The following is a 20,366-nucleotide window of genomic DNA, read 5'->3' on the forward strand; positions in this document are numbered from 1 at the left end:
GGTGCAGATAGGGGATGAGGGGTTTGGAGCGCAGGAGGTGGCTTGGGGCAGAGGGATGGGGGGGTGCAGGCTCCAGGAGGGAGTTTGGCTGTGGGAGGGGACTCCAGGCTGGGGAAGCGGTGCGGGGTCCCGGCGGCGCTTACCGTGGCTCCCAGGTCCCTACAGTGCAGCCTCTAGGTGCGTGGGCGGCCAGGGAGGCTCTGCGTGCTGCCCTTGTCCCTGCAGGTGCCGCCCCCCCAGCTCCCGTTGGTTGTGGTTCCCGTCAGTGGGAGCTGCGGAGCTGGCCCTAGGGGCAGGGTCAGTGCACGGAGCCTCCCTGGCCACCCAAGCGTCGAGGGCCCCGAGGGCCTGGTGGCTGCTTCCAGGGTATAGCACGGAGCCAGGACAGGCAGGGAGCCTGCCCTAGCCCTGCTCACCGGGAGCCACCCGAGGTAAGCCCATGCCCCAACCCGAGCCCCAACTCCCTACTGCACCCTAAACCCCTCAACCCCAGCCCCCATACTTTCTCCTGCACCCCAACACCCTGCCTCAAGCTGCAGCCCCCTCCCACACTCAGGATCCCTCAGCCCCACCCCCCAACCTGGAACCCCCCCTTGCATCCCAAACCCTGCACCCTCACCCCCTCCCACACCTCAACCCCCTGCCCCAGCCCAGAGCCCCCTTGTGCACCCTGAACCCCTGATTTCTGGCCCCACCCCGGAGCCCTCACTCCAACCCTCTGCCCCAGCCCCCTGAAAGTGTTAGGGTGGGGGAGACTGAACCATTAAGGGAGGGGGAATGTAGTGGGCAGGGGGTGGAGCCTTGGGGAAGGGGCAGGGCTAGGGTGTTCAGTTGTGTGAGATTAGAAAATTGGCAACCCTATTTGTGGCCTAACTTCTTGTAACACTCAATGCAGAGCCCCAGGCTAGTTCGGGAGCCCAGCTTTTTGCATACATGCTCTGTCTTTTATCTTTACACACACACACACACACACCCCTCTGTATTCTAGCCACAGCCAAATACTGTAAGGGGGAGCGGGGGAAGAGGAACCGCAGAGCCTATTACGGTCCCTGATCTGCTAGCACAGACTCCTGCCCTGGTGTGGATTTCCACTGGTGTCAGGGAGGAGGCTGCATGGATACAGGGGTCTGTGTGCGTGGATTGCACTGCAGGATCAGGGTTACCCTGAGCAAATATTTTTGTCCTGGAATCAGGGTGTACTTTAGCCCTTCCACTTTCACAGTGGAACATACACCAATGGAGGAGTCACACCGCTAACTCCCCTCATGCACTGCTCTGATCACATAAGGAACAGCCAATGAACCTCTCAAAGGTGAGGGAAAATAGCAGTTCGGCAATTTATTAAAAGTCAGCCCTTAACATATCCAATGTGTTTTATAAATTTGACTGACCCCTCTGCTGCTGCAGGGGGGAGGGTAAGACCATCATCTGTCAGTGACCCAGCCCGCTCAACCACCCAACAGCAGAGCTGCAGCACTTGTCAGTCACAGCCACATGCAAACTACCTTATGGCTGCAGCTAGCAGCAATCTCATCATTTTTATGGCGCCCAGCCCAGCAAAGCACTTGAGCAGACTGAAGTCAATGGGATTACTCACATGTTTGAAGTTAAGCCCATGCTTAAGCAAGCGCTTTGCAGAATCAGCACCATAGAAAGGGACAATGGTCTTCAGGAGCTCTAGGTTCAAGTCCCGGCTCTGCTACAGTGATACTGTGCAGCCTTGGCCAGGTTTTCAAGAGAGTTCTGCGCGTATTTAGGCACCAAAATAACTGGTAGCCAGATTTCTGAAAGTGCTCTGCACGTTGGCTGGCCAGCTGGCCCTCAGGGGTCTAAATGGGAATGAAGCTCTTTTGAAAATCAGGGGCTAATTGTGGGTGCTGAACCCTTGGCAATCTGGACTGGAGCCCTTCTGAAAATGACTCCGTCTCTCTGCTTTAGCTTCTTTATCTGGAAAATGAGGAGAGCAACGTTTAACTATCTTACCGCAGTGTTGTGAGCCTCAATTCATTAGCATTTTAAAATCTTCTTAGGGAAGATTCTATAGAACGGCAAAATACTATGACAAAAGAAGAATGAACTGCAACAAATGTGAGTGTGCAATTTTTAAGCTCGTTTCAGGAATGAGGACAGCAGGATATACATCTAGAACTCACAACATTTAAATCTGCTAATCCTCACCTATCACCAGCAGAACCCCCCAAATGGCCCTATTTGACAGGACAGCAGCTGGAGGTGTCACATTGATCTCTTCCTTTTTCAGACGCAATGCTTTTGGAATGCGAGCTTTACGAGCACTCTGCCACTAGATGGTGGCATGGGATTGCAAGTAGCGATCCTCTTTCAAAACTCTCCTGTAGTCACAATTGAGGAGAATTCTGCACAGATGAAATGTTGCCCATCGTACTCAACCCCAAAGAGAAAACAGGAGAGGTGTCTCTAAACAGACCCATGCCAAGCCTAATTTAAAGAAGGACAGAACAGCCCCTCCCTTTTCACTACTCTCACATCTGAACCAAGTGAAGTCTTCAGAAAATAAATTACCTCGGTGGAACTCTGCTTTTATGGGAAATTAAATAAAACCAAGTAAAAGACTTTAGCAGAAGGAAGGATTAAGGGATATTAACACTGCAAGGTTTTCAGCACGTTTAGTATCTATTGGCCCTTCCCTTTTACCAAGCAAAATGCCATTATCAAGACTGCAACAAATCTAGAGAAATGAAAAGGTATCAATTAAGTCAGCAATTGGAACCACTAAAATAAAAGCTGGGCACAATTCCCAATGACTCATTCAGCAAATTGAGCCCATTTTTCTGGCTCTGAGCTGTCTGTGAGGAGGAGATGATGTTCTGGAATTTGTTCACTGTTCCCTATTGTTTAACAAATCATTTATGGACCAAAAGACAATTAGTTTTAATTGTTTTGGATGGTGTATGAACGGCTCGCTCTGAGAGTACTCACGATTTACGCAGTGTGATTGGTCACTTAAGTTTTTTCTGCTCACCCACTGATGACTGAAATTGTATAAAAAGGAGGGAAAGCAGAGAGCTTTCAGGATGGCTTCCAAACTTTTCTGGTGCAAAAGGGGTTTGGGTTGCAGCTTCAGATGAATGCAAATCCCATTCCTGGGGAAACCTGAGTGGTCATCCATCCTTTTTCATGAAGCATAGAGATGCTAACCGTGGCTGAATGGTTTTTCAGAACTAGAATCCAGATGTGTAATATCAGTGTAAAATAAGGACCATTTGTTTTCAACAAAGTCATAAATAATACAGAGCCCAGGGAGTGCTACAAATAAAGCCCCAGCCTCTTGAAAGCCTGAATTTTAGGAGATGACCTCTTTGTTGCAAGGCCTAACATTTTGGCATGGTCTACAGCTTCACACATTATATATTGTACATGGATATTTTATGGGATTTTCCTCTGTGTTCCAGTAAGTTAAGTCAACCCTTTAACTATGGTATTCATTTACTCCAGTGATGCAGAGTCCGAACCACTTCAGTGCATAGTTCCACATATATTTCAAATCTCAACCATCTTAAGATGCTTACAAAAATAAAGAGATGATGCAAGCGAGGAGAACAAAGAAGATCAACGTGGCTTAGTCCCTATTTCCTAATTAAGAGGTTTATTGTCATGAAAACGTCTTTCATTTAAGAGTACAACGTATGAAGCCCTACTACGAGCCTGCATCTGTCTGGCTCAGAATGAGCGGCGTTGTACTGAAATCATGCTTTACATCTAAGAATCAGGGTTTGGTGGTTGGTTTTTTTTTCTTCTCAGAGAGGTGGCAAATTTTAAGTGCTACCAATGCATTCTAACAAGTGCAGCTTCTGCCGCAGTAGCGCTTGGCATACCTTCTTCTATATGCATGTGATGTGTGTCCCTTTTGGCAGAATCCCAGGAATGCTACCGTTTCTGAGAAGGCACACAACTAAAATGGCACCTACTCGGTGCTGCTGCTCCATTCTTTTGCCTTTGCTGCAGAAATTGGAACCGGAGCATCACCTAATTCCAGTCGTTTCACAGTGGCATGTCTATATAGTTCTGTTAGGCTCTTTAGAAAGTTCACATACTGTCATAAGCAGGGTTTCTTTAGAGCTGGAGGTGTAGGGTTGGTTCTCTGATAAAACTAAGACTGTGGTTTTTTTTTTTTGTTTATTTTTTTGTTTATTTGTTTATGGCCCAGATTTTTGGGAGAGCCCAGCAGCTGTCATTGTTCTCACATTCCCACTGGCAGCTGCTGGGTCCTAAGCACTTTTCAAATCTGGCCACTATATTTAGGTGCCTAAATGGGAGCTGAATTCTTTTGAAACTCCAGCCCCAAATATGAGGGCTGAGCTCTTACAGAAGGCCTGGTCTACACTTAAAATTTACACCGACCTAGCTAGGTCACTCAGGAGTGTGAAAAATTCACACTCCTGAGCACCGTAATTAAGCTGACCTAACTCCTGGTATAGAGGCGGCTAAGTTGACAGAAGAACTATTTGTTTGACTTTGCTACTGCCACTCAGAGAGGTGGATGTCCTACAGAGATGGAAAAATTCCTTCTGCTGCTGTGGGAAGCATCTACACTACAGCTAGGGTGACCAGATGTCCCATTTTTATAGGGACAGTCCCATTTTTTGGGACTTTTCCTTATATAGGTGCCTATTACCCCCACCCCCGTCCCATTTTTTCCCCCCACAGTTGCTATCTGGTCACCCAGCACAACTGCCATGCTGTAGCATAGATATGGCCAAAGTCTGGCCTTACAATAATGTTAAGGGTTTGGGTTTAAACTATCACCACTTGGAAATTCAAAGTTAAGATCCAAGCAGGAGATTTTCAAAACTTTCATTAAAACCCCATGGAACTGGTGTTCCTAAACCCAGATGGCATTTAGACACCTCACATTCAGTGACTTCAATAGGAGTCAGTTAGGTACCTACAGCCCAGATCCTCAAAAGTATTTAGGTACTCCTGAAATCCCTCCAGGATCCCATCCTGGGTACCAAGTTGAGTTCAGGTGTGGCCAACAGCTCACTCCAGAACAGTGAAAGACCTTTTATACCATGTTGCAATAACCAAGAAGAGGCAAAGAATTTTATCATTAACTATCAACTTCCTTTTTTCCAAGAGTTTAAGCTGTAACCACCATTTTATTTCCCCACTCCCTTTGTGAATTGATTATGGTATTTGAACAGCTTTCTTTCAATAGTTATTGTGAAATCTGCAGCCAGTGCTACAATTGCTGGTAAAAGTGCTCCATCCAATTCCATCGAGTTAATATCAAACTGTTCATTAATGTTTCACAGCAATGTCTTTAGTACATACCACTGTATCTGCCAAGAGGTTAATGGTCTGTATTAATGTAATTAATAAAAGGAATGTCTGGAATCTGACATAAATCAGCTCAAACTGTCATTAAAATTTCATGGCAAAGAAAAAGAAAGTATGAGAGAGAGAGAAGCAGCTTCATGTCCCAAGGCTTTTAGGATCATAGGCATTGCCACACAGGACCAGACCTGAGGGTTATCTAGCCCAGTAACGTGTCTGACAGTAGGCAGCATGACATGCTTCAAAGAAGGTGCAAGAACCCCACAGTAGCCTCATCTGGGATAGTTCGAGTGTTATCCTCTTAACCCTTAATAACTACAGATTGGCTTAAATCCTGAAGAATGAGGTATAATATCCCTCCTGAAACCCTAAGTATCTACTAGGACTGTGAACAGTTACCCCTATAAAAAGTCCAGTACCTCATCTCTCTCATGCAGTAACTAAGAGGAAATTAAGTGCTAAAACTAGTCAAGCCATAATGGCTTTGTTTTCTGGACGCTTTTTGGAGCAACTTAGGTCTTGTCTACACTGCAGACCTATATTTACTACATCGCTCAGGGGTGTGAAAAATCCACACCCCTGAGCAACAGTTATACCAGCCAGTTAGACAGCGTTACATCAGTGGGAGAGCTTCTCCTGCCGACATAGCTACTGCTGCTCGTTGGGGGTAGTTTAATTATGCCGACGGGAGAGCTCTCTCTTTTCGGCACACAGCGGCTACATGAGAGATCTTACGGTGGCGCAAATGCATCGGTACAGCTCTCTAGTGTCGACACGTCGTCTGCCGAGGGGAGAGTTCTCTCCCATCGCCTTAGAGCGTCTTCATTAAAGCGCAGGGGCGGCGCTGCTGCACCAATGCAGCATTTTAAGCGTACGCGATTCCAGTGTGGCCAACGCTCAGGGCTGATCAAGAATCTCACCAGAGCTGGTATTTTATTGAAAGCCCCAGCTCCTGGCGGTGGGTGATTATGCAAGAATCTCAGCTCTCATTGGCCAGACTTGCGAGGCCTTCACTCAGCGCAATGGCATCTCTCTGTTTGGATGTAACATGGTAACTTTTGAACATGGCAGCTGATCAATTCCAAAAAATGTCAGGGAATGGTCTAGGCCAGTGGTTTTTCACCTGTGGTCTGTGGACCTCTGGGGGTCTGCAGACTATATCTAAGATTTCCAAAGAGGTCTGCACTTCCGTTTGAAGTATTTTAGGGGTCTGCAAATGAAAAAGGGTTGAAAACCATTATTCTAGGCATCACCAGGCAGAACCTCATTGATTTTGGTGACAAATGGAAAAAAACGGAAGTGGAGAAATATGGAGCCCATGGCATCTGCTTTACAGCTGACGGGTGTGCTAGCTGGTCTGCAGGTGCCTATAGATCCATGAACTGGTTGACAGCGCCATTAACGCCTACTAGCATACCACCACCACCCTCCATTGCAGCTCTACCCCTCATCCCAACACCTCGATTGGTGGGGAGAGGGGAATGAGGAAGCCCACAGACCCTGGGTATGGGGGCACAGAGAGCCCCTGGCATGGCTAAAAGCCATGAGCAGTTAGGAACAACAGCTGTGGGCCAGAGCCTCGGCCAGCAGGAGGGAGTGTGAAGTGTCATTCCTTTTGCCCTCCTACCTCTGTCACCCAAAGCTTCCTCCATGCTGGGAGAGAGAGGGGACAGCAGCTGTCTGTCCATCCCTTCCAATCCAGAGGGAAGAGTAGAAAAAGGAGAGACAGACAGATCCCTGGCACAGGGTGGAGAATAGCAGGAAAAGGGTGGGGGACACAGAGCCCCTGGCATAGGGGGCATCAGGGAGTTCCTCAAACAGAGGGGGCAGGAGGGTCGCACAATGGGGGCTTTTGGTGGGAACTGAGGGATGCCAGGAGCCCCTGGTGTAAGCTAGGCCCACAGAAGCAACCATGTGCGTGACCTCTCCCCACGCCCATTATTAACACAAGTACCTCACGTTTACAGAGAAAATCTTGAAAATGTGACCTAAGTGCGCTCGAAAGGCTCAGAAACTAAAAGACAAAGAAACTCACTCACTCTCAAAAAAAATAAAATAAAATAAAATAAATGAATGAATAATGATTTATAATCCCACCTCCTGATTTTTGAGGTCCTGCCGCATGATTCTAGGCTGTTTGAGGCTGGCAGTACTCAAGTTGATAAGAGACACGTTCTGAGCTCTGACAGACTTTGAGGAGGGTCAGCGACGCAGGCCCCCTGCTGCTCTGGAACTCCCAATTAATGCTCCATTTGACTTGTCTGGTCGTTAGACATGCCTTGACATGCATAAGTACAGTGGGTAATTCAGTCGGGGTCTGGGCAACACTCACACTTTGGAAAGACTTGCATAATCACAGGCCGCTGTTTCTGGCTCAGATCCTGCCAGCAGATGTGTTGGTATGGCCGCGTATGCCTGCATGGTGCCCCTTGGGACCCACCCCAGTGCATGTGTGCGCCAGATCAGGCCCAACAGGTCATGGTCTTTCTTCTAAAAAGAAAAGGAGTACTTGGAATGCATCCGATGAAGTGAGCTGTAGCTCACGAAAGCTCATGCTCAAATAAATTTGTTAGTCTCTAAGGTGCCACAAGTACTCCTTTTCTTTTTGTGAATACAGACTAACACGGCTACTACTCTGAAACCTGTCTTTCTTATGCATCATATAGATTCATATTTTGGAAAGCTACAATAAAAATGTCACAAAAACATATTGCCTATAAAATACCAAACAAGAGAAGTGATTCCTTTCCATTGGATTTTGTCAGAACAAAAGCAGATTTTAGAAAACAAACAAACAATCAATCTCCCTGTCGCCCCCCCCCACACCCCTACCCCCTGTGAATGCCTGAGAAGTCAGTTCTCAGGGTAAATCTGATTAGAAACAATTATTTTACTTAATACTAAATTACAGTGAGAGCATCATTCACCCAAAATGGTCTCCAATTCCTTTGTAAACCCAGAGCCTGGTGCCAGAGGTTGGAATTTAGGAGCTTAAGAGAGTTAGGCACCTAATTCTTCAAACCCATTAGGCAGTCCCAGCTGTAGTCATGACATACACACGCAGTCCCATTGACAGGTTTGAGGGAACATTTACAATCTCTGGGTCTGATCCTGTACAAGCCTATGTAGCGGATTAAGCTAGCTCATGGAAGTAATCCTTTGAACACCAATGGAATTACTCATGCGAGTAAAGTTACTTGTGTATGTAAATGTTTCGGGAGCCAGGCCCTATAAAGAGGTGCCACTTAAAAGCACCACTGAATTTCAAAATGTATTTAACAGCAAAATTCCACATGACAACAGTTTAGTGGCCTGATGCAATGCCTACTGAAGTCAATGAGAAGACTCCAGTGGTCTTCAGAGGCCACTGGATCAAGCCCTAGGAAAGGAAAAGAGGAAGAATTTCATATCTTGGGGGTTTGCAGACAACCTAAATAGAAGAGCCAGCTTTCAACTCATGTTCCTGTAACTGAGCACAGGTTTTCCAATGAGCATATAATAATTACGCAGCAGCTGCCTGAATTTGGTGTTGGGTCGGTTGTGCCATTTACTACCTGCTACATTCAAGCAAACCAAAATTCTCACCAGTGGTAAAACTAATGCGGGGGGAGGAAGCCAGGGAGGGGAGAGAGAGAGTAAGAAATCAGTCAAGTGATTTTCCCCCCTCAACTCAATTGTATTTTTGCTACAATCAGAGGCAGCTATCCCAGCTCTAATATGTTTAGTGTACATAGAAGTGACCACTCCTTTTGGGTGCCCAACATAAGACACCAAAGGCTTGATCTTAAAAGAGGTGCTGAGTACCTGCATATCCCATTTATTTTAAACTAGAACTATCTGGTCTCCACATTTCTGCAAATCAGGCCCCCATGGTGGTTTAAACTGGGCTTCTAAAAATGGAGACACACCTCTCCAAAAAATAAAATAAAAATCCAATGATCACTTTGAAAGTTTAGCCCTAAAAGCTCCAACTAAGCTCTCAATGACTGATAGCTAGTTACGCTCTCAGTGGCATGAGCAATGCTCCCTTTGCTGTTTTCCTTTATTGTTAATCCCAGTCCGTTATGGTTTTCATGCACACAGGAATGCTGATTTATTGCATTCATTCTGAAGGGTATAAATACAGAATTACAAGGTTGGGGAGGGCCATGCCAAAGCTTTCTTCAAAGGGCATGAGAGAAACAGCAACCACTTCCAGAAGTGACAGAGAGCCTTTAAAAGGCTCAGTGTTGTCATGTTTTGGACAATCCTTTTTGAAGAAACACAAAAGAAGGGCTGCGGTGAAGGTAAGGTAAAAAAAACTATAGTATTGCTTTGCACAATCTGAGGGCAATATTAAATGTTTGTGTGTATATATAGTTGGTATTTTCAAAAGAAACCATTTACACTTAAAATGTTTAATTAAATAAAAGTAGGAAAAAGATTTAAACAAGTCTGTTCTTTTCAAAGGATTTAAATAACTATTCCAATATTCTTGGAGTCAAGCAAATGTAATTTTACTACAATATCATCAGAGAGCTGGAATAAAAGCATTGTGCTTTGATATTTGAGTAAGGAACATTTGATCTGAGAACTATATTTTCACCGTAGGTCAGAGTGGCCAAGGTGAACTTTATTGTAGTAGCTCCAAAGTACTGTGGAACACTCAGGTCACACCAAGACTTGACCTGCAACCTTATTCACACAAGTCAGTCCCTATTCCCAAAGAGGGTCACATTGAGATTTCCCTGGTTAACTGTTTGCTGGATCGGGCCCTGGCTCTTTCAAGAAGGGGTCAGGCTACAGCAGAAAAGAGTGATGTCTGCACAAAAAGGTGGAAACAGCAGCAGTCAGCTAGAAAAGCCAGACTGATGCAGTTCAACTCTGTATGATCCTAATTCAGGAAAGCACTTAAGAACATGCCTAAATCCATCCTTAGTCAGGAAAGTCTTGTTGACATGCTTAAGTGCATTCCTGAATTGGGGCCCATATGCCTTATCGCTCTCCATTTCACCTATACAGGCAAGGTCAAATTAATCCTGACTATGGTTAGTGGTATGGGGAAGTCAGCATTTGGAACCTGCTTAAACCAAAGAAATCTCATGGCAACCCCATTTAAAACTGTATCGTAGATTGAGTGGTAGACAAGATGTCCTGAATTAAGACAGGTAATCTTTACCCATCCCCCTGTTCCCCCAGTTCTACATAATTATATTGAGATCATTGCAATGGTTAGTGCTGAAGGGCAAATTCAGTCATATTTCATTCATTTACATGTCCGGGGACCAATTAAGAGGACGCAGAAGAAGCCTTTGATTCACAAATCACAAAACTAGTGCATCTCGATGGCAGATGTTGCCTGTTTTGAAAAGATTATTTACAGCAGTAATGATAAACTAGATGGGTTCAGGGCCACCTGGTTGGAATTCTGTCCTCCCTGAATTACAGTGTAAAAAAGTTCTGAAGCACAAACTCCTGAGTTTCATCTTCAGGCTAGATTCTACTCTAAGCTCCATCTGGGGTAAATCTGGAGTGACTCCACTGACATCTGTGGAGCTACACCAGATTTATTCCAGTGTAAACAAGAGCAGGATGAGGTTTGCTGCTAAGCCTGTCAGATGGGTAAGGGTTCAGTTACAGGGGGAATATGATTGCTTAGCCCCATTAAAAGTGCACAATAGCTCCCCTTTGCTGTACATCAAGACACAGCAATTGAGACAGGAGCTGGAGGATTCTTCTACTGGAGACATTTTACTACATAGGTGAATATCTCCTTGTCCATCAACTTAGATTTAATAATGACTGACTTGACCATGCTATCAGCATGATGTTGCTCACACAAATGTTATGGCATTTCCCATTCTGGATTTTTTCTTAGCCACAGTGTATTAAGTATTTCTGAATTGCATTTTAATATTTTGTCCTCACATTTTCCCTCTCACCCACAAAGTCGAGGGAAGACACTTTACGATTCAGCATGGTTTTGAAAACTACACAGCGAGGCCTGATCCCACCACGTGTTGCCTCAAGTGGTGAGGGGTCATTTCCCACCAACGGTCGTACTTCTATCTAGGACATACGTCAAAAGGAGTCGAGGGTGACCAGCACCTCACAGAATCAGGAGTTTGCCATGGATGACAGCATGGTTGTTTCCACTGGTCTTTGATTCTAAGGCTGAGCATCATATTAATAAGTGAATAGCAAAGTGGAGGTATGGTGTTAGTGAAACCCCCTTGTAAGTGTGTTTTACAGGTCCTTCTCCTCCCCCTGACCCCCACTGTTGATCCACAAAGAATCTGAGTCTGATACAGCCCCAGACAAAAGTTTGGGCTCTTTAGCTCAAGCTGCAGCAGTTTGTGCTTTTAGGCCCGGTGGTCTCATGCCCATTGTATGGCCACCTCATTAACATCCATTTTGCCACCCTCATTCATGGTGCATCACATCTTATTCCACGAGTGACCACATGGAAACGAAGGGGACTTTGTAAGCCCTTAATGTGAACGTCTAACGAAGGTAACTTTTAAACTGACCAAGTTCTTGCATCCCTGCAGAAGAAGGGATAATGGTGCGGACGCACCTTTGTCTAAACGTGTTGACGTGTGTGGATTAAGGAATGCTACATAATGCTTAGCAGCAGCACTGAAGATTCATTTTTGATGCAGCAAAACACCTTGGCCAATACTCTACAGATAAAGGGATGTTGAAGAGCTATAATAAAACGGTCATTTCCAGTAATCTGGAACCTTTCCTTCTGTTTTTTTTGTAGGACAGTAGTGGTGCCCCAAATAGGCAAGGTATTGTAAAAAAAGATAGAAAGACTGTCCCTGCTCCAAAGAACTTTCAAACTAAAGAGATCTACAAACAGAGGCAATGTAGGGCAAAGGATGCAACCTACCAAGTAGTCAAGATGATGATTGGCACCTGGCATGAGAGCTCCATGTCACATTATATATCTCCATCTCCCCTCCCCTCCGAACCCGAAAGCTTACAATCTAACCAGACGACGAAAAAGGTAGGAGGGCAAAGACAGAAGTGATTTGCCCACGGTCACACAGCAGGTCAGTGGCAGATCCAGGAAGAGAACTAGATCTGTCAACTCCCAGTCCAGTGCTCTATCCACTAGTCCAAATTGTGCTGTTCACTTTGTGCTACTCTAGTGCAAGAAACACAGAAGCCACCTGGATCTCCTTCTCAGTGGGAATAGAGGCAACGTAACAACCGTAAGCACCTCTCTTCCTGCAACCTCTAGCACAGCAAGCTTGTCACGGGCAGCGTGGAGAGGAGCAGACCAGGGGCATGCTGTGCTCCCGCTATCCCCATTTAGCGGACAGTCCCTTGGGATCCTTTGCTAGCTGGCATAAATTAGTGCAGCCAACAGGCTCTTCTAAAACTTCAGATGGCTCCAGGATCAAGGATCTGTAACCAGCTCCCTTGTGTTTCTCCCTCACCCCCACCTGAAGTTAGCAGCTGAGAATCAAGACGAATATACTGCTAGTATTTTCACACAGACTCAGTGCAATGCACATACAGCTGCTCTCTTCCTGTGGCTCCAGGACACGTACATAACACTTTTACCTTTTACTCTCTGAAAATATAAAACATTATACCTGATCATGACCACATTCCCAAAGCAAAGAGGATTTGCTGTCGAAGCCGTTTTGCTGATAATACCATTGTCCTGCCTCACTGATTCCATTCTGCCTTTCCGGTAATACAAGGCATTTATCAAATTAGGATTCTCAGGAAATGCAAGGGATCCAGCAGTCTATATTTAGCAACAACAACAAAAGAACAGCACAATCAGCTGACTGGAAGCTGTTAGCCTGATGCACAGTCCAGTTTTAGACAGCATATCTTCCGTCTTGGAAACAAGGAGAGAAAGGTGCTGAAAACTGAAGATTAAAAATACACCCAGCTAAAAGAGAAAAACAAATATATCCAGGTAAGGAAAAAGGAGGGGGCCTCAAAAGCTGGAATTGAAATAGATCCTTTGTCTGGAGTGCTGCTTAAATGGGATCACAGCCATTAGAGCTTGTGAACCTTCAGGGATCTCAAACACAGGGGAGTCCACATATCTGTAGGTTCAGTGGGTATTGCTATTCCCACCCTGCACCTAGCTGGGGGACTAGGTGGGTCACAGGGCCTAGTGCTGTCACATGACCTCTGCGTGGCTTTCTACCACGGCGGTGCTGATGTGATCTCAGCTGGATTCTGTCTGAATTCAGCCAGGTCAGACGTATCTGTGTGAGTGTGCATGGGAGGGGAAGCAGAGGGACTACAACCAGGATGGCGTGTCTACAAAGCAGTTTGGAGGTGTCATTCCCTGCTCAGGTAGACTTAGCTAGGCCCTAAAAATAGTATAGTGGCGCACTGGCTCAGGCCAGCTCCCTGAATATCCCACACAACTCCCTGGGTATGTACATGGGTGGCAAGCCCAAGCTGCTTCCCAGGCCACCCCACCCTGCTATGGGGGGCGGGGGGAGAGGGGCGTATTCTGGAGCAGAGCGAATGCATCCGTCTACCTGGGCTGGGAACTGCACCTCTCAACTGCTGTGTAGACGTACCACGAGTCTGAAATCAACCCACTGCCATTTGAAGGTTTCATTGGAAATGCATAATTGGATTTTTGTTTGCTCTGGGGCCATGTGAGCAAGAAAGGAAGTTAATGGGAATTGCAGGTGCCCAGCCCCTTTGAATATCAGGCCATTTCTCTAGGTACGCATTGGGATATTTAACTCTAAACACCCACTTTTGGACAGCTGGGCCCTGATCCTGCTATCACTGACATTGATGGCAAAACACAGACGGGAGCAAAAATCAAGACCTAATTTTCTTATCTAGAGGCTTTAAAGAGGAAGAGTAGATGGAAAAGAAGGGAAGTAAAAAGCAAACCTGACACCTACTTTAAACAGACTAGGACTTATTTGAAGTTCAACAATTTCTGGGCTCGGTTTACTTTTCTGGTTGTATCTAAGGGCAGGTCTGCACTACTTATTAAGTCGATCTAACTTACATTGCTCAGGGGTGTGAAGACGACACACCCCAAGCAACGCAAGTTACCGTGACCTAAGCGCTGTCCACACTTGCCCTATGACAGTCGGAGCCGCTTTCTCATCAGCATAGACGCGTTACAGCCGCATCAGCGCAGCCGTGCCTGCGTAGCACTATCTGCGCAGACCTGCTCGAAGATAAAATCCAGGAATAGAGCAGAGCAGGTGGGAGAGTACACAGCAATTTCTACCCGGCGTGCCGAGGATGAGCAGATTGTTTGCATTCTATACGTGGTCAACTTGCTGTAGAGGTTCAACAAAGCCAGGATTTATTTCCAGCCATAAAGAAAGTGATAGATGTATATAAATACTTAATTATGTATATAAGCATACAGTGGAGTTTGTACCATTCTACTCTGAGTATGCTCATACAAGTCTGATGAAGGGAGCCTGGGAACTTACATTTGTAACTCTGCTAGACACCGAAAACCAGGGACTCTGAGACGTTGATTTTATGGCTCATTACAACAATTTGTAATACACCTCACTGCCTGCTAATCTTTAACTACCCACTTCATTTTAAGTGGTCTCCTACAGCATGTGTGAGCCCCTTAGGCTTAACAAGCTGTTCCAAGTTGTGTTTAGCTAAGACACCCTGGTTACCTTCCCCAGATCCGAAGAAGAGCTCTATGAAGCTTGAACCTTCCACCAGCAGAAGTTGGTCCAATAAAAGATATTCTCTCACCCACCTCGCCTCTCTCATATCCTGGGGAAAACACCCAGTTACAACACTGCAAACAATTTAGAAGAAGATAGTCAACAACTGGATAAAGGGCATAATATGGTCATTTCTGCCAGAAAATACTTTAAACCAATAAACAAACTGGAAACAGCACTATGAGAACTGAAACAATCCTTAAGATTTTATGCTAGTTTTAAACAATTCCCACTGACTTGGGTGGGAGCAGTGCAGGAGCCGCAACCATCAAGAACTGCACGTATTACTCATATGGCGATGGAGCTACATTTTATTCCCTTTGCATCTGCATAAGCAGAGCAGTAGAATTACATTTATTTATACAGCCACCGGAACGGGTGAAAGGGAGGACGTTTTTGCACCATCATGTATGTTATTTCTTGGCCTTATGGAAAAGCTCAAACGCAACGTCCATTTAATATCAAATAGTTCCCCTATTAACTAGGACCCAATCTCACACTTTTCTCAGGCAAGCCACCCAGTTATACTGCGCGACACACCACAGGGAAGCGAGTGAGTAAGGACAGCAGGTAGAAGCCCCCCTTAGGCCTCTTCTGATAATCTTGCTCCTCCAAAACTGACTGTGCTAGAATGATATTGTGCAAATCTGTTGATTGTTTGTGTGTTTTCCCCTTGCATTGTTTTAGAAAGGAAGAAAGTTTCTGCCAGGAATTTCAGCTGCATGAGCTTCTTTACTGAATTATTTTTCCTGGACCAGGTCTGTGTAATCAGCCATGTGGTATATTTTGTTCATTACCCCTTTCTGAAATGCTTGAAATAAAGATTTAATAACAGTATGGTTCTAAAGTTCCCAGGTACGCTACTGCTTACTTCTTGACTACGGCAGGGGCGGGGGAGAGGAGAAGAGGTCAAACGAAATTTACAGAAATGCCAGAGTTCCTGTAACAGAGTTGATCATTTGCATATGCTAATCAGATCTTGTATATTCTTTGCAGCAATGGCACCCCGCATACGACTGACTACATCAAAGCCTCTCCCAACTATCTGCGAAACCCAGGAGGAAATTTTAGAAGATGTCACTGGCCACGCAAAAGGCTTTGGGAGCTTCTCTATCGACTCAGATTCTTGTTCCAGTGATGACTACCTTCAATCTATCTGCCATTTAGCAAGGCCCACCTTCCCAGGGTTTCCTGAAAACCCCTATGCGTTCCAAGACCAGAAGGTATTAGAAACACTCCAAAGAGCGTCCTGGTTCCCAAAGCTGGCAATGGCACAGCAAGTCATTCCAAAGTGCAAATTGGCCAACGTCTTCTCAGACAGGATGTCTTTAGAAAAAGTTAGTCTAGTACTTGACAATGCAAAGCTATACCCCTGTACCAGGGCTGATCCACTAGAACAGTTGTACGCACAGGCAGAGAAGACACGACACTATAGGGGGTGTGTTTATGATGAAAGCTCTAGCACGGATGACTCACAGCGTAGCCATTTCAGCCCTTGTGATACCAGGAGGGGGGGTGAAATTCATCCATCCACCTCTCAAGAAAAAATGACAGAGAAGCAAGATCTAGCTGGGGTATTCAGTTTTCCAAGGCTGCCCTCTCCAAGACCAATAGAGAGAGAAAATAGCTGCCCAGAGCAGAAGTGTCCGAAAAGCAGTAAGATAATGGCTGTTTCAGAAAATGATCAAACTCAGAAAGAAAACTGCACCCTATTTATTGATGGTAAACGGCTATGGCCACACCCACCCAGAGAGAAACGGCAAGGAAACAAGGTTTTGAGCTGCCCTCTACGAAGACAATGTGCTGTGTTCAAAACAGGAGGTGGCACCGAAAAAGAAGAGCTGAAATCTTCTAGCTATAACAAAATTGTGAAGGGAGATGTTCTTAATAAGCAAAGTTACCCACAATGCTTTCATGTAGATAAAAAAGCCATGATCCACAGCTGGATCTCCGAGTGCAAGTGTGCCTGGAAGGGAGCAAAGGTTAACGCTTGCCTACTTCCCGCCATCGCAGAAATATGAAAAACTGATGCTGAGCAGCTGCATCTTTTGCAAGAAATTGTGGCCTCTGTCGTCTTAAATTTCTCCCTGCTACCTGCATGCATTGTGCAGAGAAGAGGGGTGCCGTATACATGTTTACAATGAAGCAGATACATTTGTGATCGATTACCTCTCTCACCTATGTGCAAACAGGCAATACATCTACGAATGTGGCCAAGCTCTTTTTTTTTTTTTTTTATAAAAAGGAGGGTTCTAAGGATCGAACTATTGATTCGGCTCTCAGATATGCAGGCATTATTCGTAACAGCTTCTCTCCTCAGCTTAGCAACTCCTTTTGCACATGCCTGTCTTGTGCTCTGAGAACAGCTGTAATAATATGTGTGTCTACATCAGAGATGGAGATATCAGTCAGGTACGCTAGACAGGGGAAACAGCTGTTTAGAAGTGGGATGTGTAATCTGTAGGAGCATTGAGCCAATGGTGGTTTACAGCACATGCCAAAATTGGCATGTTCCACACTCCTGGATGTATTCACTCTGCAAGGAAACTCTTGCAGGATGCTTAGACAGCACTACGTGTCCCTTCTGACACAGTGCAGGTTCTGACAGAGGCTGGTCAGCCTCACTGCTAACTTCTCATTTGGCAGCTGGTGGGTTAAACATTTCAACATGTTAATGATCTAAAAATGATGAGGTCTCATTGATAAACTCAATCCATTAGCACACGAGGTGGAAAATAAGAAAACCTCCATGGGTAGAACTCTCCTCGTGTGTACACCAGTGTGGCTCTGCTAACTTCACTAGAAGCATGTTTGATTTATGCTGGCAAGGGAGGAGAATCAGGCACTCCATGTGTAGAAGCCTGTACAGTAATATGCCAGTGCTTGTCTTGTGTTGCTCTTATTGTTGTATATGAAAACTGTCTTTTTTCATTATTAGGGACTCAAGTGAATTTCCAGCAGTCCAGGTACTGGCATTCTCTTCAGAGTTATACTCCTCTCTGCCCGTGCATACGAAGCTTTTGATTATGCTTATCCACGGATACTTAAAAGCTATCACAACACAATCCCACTATTTAAGACATAGAGAACAAATAGATCGCAAACAGATTCTGCAACCCTGTTGTACTCTAGAATGAGCAGTGTTGTACAGAGGCAGCACAGTCTAGTGATTAAAGCAGATGATTGGAAGTCAGAGAATCCCGTTGGAGGTCCAACTCTGCTAGCATAGCAGCAGCAGCATGGGCTAGCCACTTTGCATACAAACCCGCCCAGACCCATGGGTAACTACTCAGGGTGGCTAGCCTATCCTACCGCTCGCCCCTGCCTGTGCTACTGAGGGTACATTGCTATTTTTAGCATGCTAGCTTGATAAGAGCTAGCGTCTATCTCATGGAGCTGGGTGTGTAATTCCCAGCTCAAAGGGTAAATGCAGCCTTAGTGTGTTGCCTTGGGCAAGTCAATTTCTGTGCCTCTATGTCCTTACCTATACTGCGGGGCTAATAATACGGACTTACCTTCGTGTGAAGTGCGGCGAGAGCCAAGGAGGAAAAGCTCTGTGTATGTGCCCTGTAGTGCTCGTGTGTGTCTCCAGGTACACTGAACCCTATGGTATATATAAAGCGATCCATCTTTTGTTAACGTTACATCTGTAGCGATACCAGTGAGTGAGTGAGAGAGTCGGAGTCATGAATCTGGATTTCCCCTAAAACAGAGCACAAACCATCAGGTCACCACTAAATTATCCATGTTGGACGTATGAAAGAGGCATATGAAAAATGACTGATTCCGTGACTGTGCAATGCATGTGCATTTTAACCACAAAAGTGTTAACTAATGTAAGTGGTCAGGGATGTCTATGGCTCAGTCAGCATTTTAAAAACAAATGTAGAGGCAGTTTAAAATAAACTCCTTTCTATTTTAATCCTCCTTTAATTACAGCTGTTTCTTGTAGTATAATTTAGATTTATTACTTTGTGCAGATGAGTGTCTAAATGGATATAAGGGGATGCTAATGACTACTTGAGAGGACTGCAGGGGTACTTAGCTACTTAGAGGTGAGAAAACCTCCACAACAACCAAATCAATTATAACTCAACCATTTAAAGGGTTGTGAACAGCCGTAAAGCACACATTTCATTACTCACAGAAAGATGCACATCTCACTCCGTAACCAGTGGAGAAATGCAAGGGGAAAATGTCTGCAAAATATTACTCACAGTGAATCAGTTTGCAGACAGAATCCTGTGTATGCGGGTGAAGCTTAAAAGAGAAACTTATGATTACAAAGGTGTAATCATGAAAGATGCTCAGAAAACGATGCTCAGATTTCTGAAAAAAGCTCATTAGATTAAAGCAAGGGCACAGTTTCTCATCAGCACCTACTGGTTAGTAGGCAAGTTTGAAGCTGTAGATACCTTACCTTTCTGACCCATACAGACCCTGAATTTTTTGGCATTCCACCACAGCATGGTAAGTTGTTGAGCTGAGAAGCTTTCCATTTAATTTTCTTAATGTATGACTTGGCCATATGGAAGATCCACAATGGACTAGGGGAGAAATCTTTTATTCCTCTAAAACCTATCATCTCTAGCTTTTACAACTCACAGAACAATGGTGAATAACTGGAAGGCTGTCTGCATGCCTCATTTCCTCCTTTATGCTTAGCTCCCTTCTGTATGTGTTAACTGTTTTCTTGAAGCACCATCTGGAATAAAAGGATGCTGTGTCCCCCTCAATAATTACCCTCCAAGTAAATATTTATGAGGCTGCAATGCCTAGCAATTCTGTGCCTATTGTATGTACCACCAATAGACAGAAACGTCTTTATGCTTGTGAGAGGGTAAGCAAATAAAAATGTTCAATGAGATTGTAGCAGTACCTGCTATTTTCAATGTAGCTGTTACCTGTATGGCATTTAGGCCACACGACCATTTGTATAACGTGTATGTGCAAACTGACTCCACGGCAACACATCCATTTTAAGACAGCTGAGAGCACCTTGACAGCCATGTTGCGCGCTGTCCTGCAGGGGCGGCAGGTTTGTATACTTTTTGGTGGTGCCCAGAACGGGTCCAAGTCCCTCCCCCCACACCTGCCTAAGGCTGTGTGAGGGAGTTTGGGTGCAAGCTCTGGGCTGGGGCAGGTGTTTGGGGTGCAGGAGAGGGTGAGGGGTGAAGCACTTACCTTGGGTGGCTCCTGAAAGTAACCTGCACCCCCCTTCTGACAGCAGCTCCTAGGCAGGGGGCCAGAGGAATTTGTGCACCGCTGCCTGCAGGCACCGCCCCCGCAGCTCCCATTGGCCGCAGTTGGCAAATCCGGGGAGGGGGGCAGCACGTGGAGACACACACAATCCCCCCGCCACAG

General features: G+C 45.4%; 1 protein-coding gene across 5 annotated transcripts; it reads left to right on the plus strand.

Annotated features, from left to right (window-relative positions):
- Positions 1 to 388: 388 nt before the first annotated feature.
- LOC140916482 (uncharacterized) lies at positions 389 to 19,863 on the plus strand. 5 transcript variants are annotated; one of them, XM_073358132.1, is made up of 2 exons: positions 389 to 431; positions 15,999 to 19,863. In XM_073358132.1, exon 2 carries the CDS (start codon positions 16,001 to 16,003, stop codon positions 17,021 to 17,023), a length of 1,023 nt encoding a protein of 340 aa, XP_073214233.1. In that variant the 5' UTR covers positions 389 to 431; positions 15,999 to 16,000; the 3' UTR covers positions 17,024 to 19,863. The 5 variants fall into 5 exon arrangements, with proteins under 5 accessions (XP_073214233.1, XP_073214229.1, XP_073214232.1 ...); XM_073358128.1 differs by lacking the exon at positions 389 to 431 and adding an exon at positions 9,487 to 9,602; XM_073358131.1 differs by lacking the exon at positions 389 to 431 and adding an exon at positions 11,428 to 11,506.
- The last annotated feature ends 503 nt before the right edge of the window (positions 19,864 to 20,366 follow it).

The sequence above is a fragment of the Lepidochelys kempii genome, chromosome 8 (assembly GCF_965140265.1).
Source record: "Lepidochelys kempii isolate rLepKem1 chromosome 8, rLepKem1.hap2, whole genome shotgun sequence".
NCBI lineage: Eukaryota > Metazoa > Chordata > Testudines > Cheloniidae > Lepidochelys > Lepidochelys kempii.

Bases quoted from the DNA above. Each gene is read 5' to 3' on its own strand.
- LOC140916482 (XM_073358128.1), top strand. From the start codon at position 9,551: ATGTTTTGGACAATCCTTTTTGAAGAAACACAAAAGAAGGGCTGCGGT. The intron at 9,603-15,998 runs GTAAGGTAAAAA...TATTCTTTGCAG, and splicing joins AAAGAAGGGCTGCGGTGAAG to CAATGGCACCCCGCATACGA.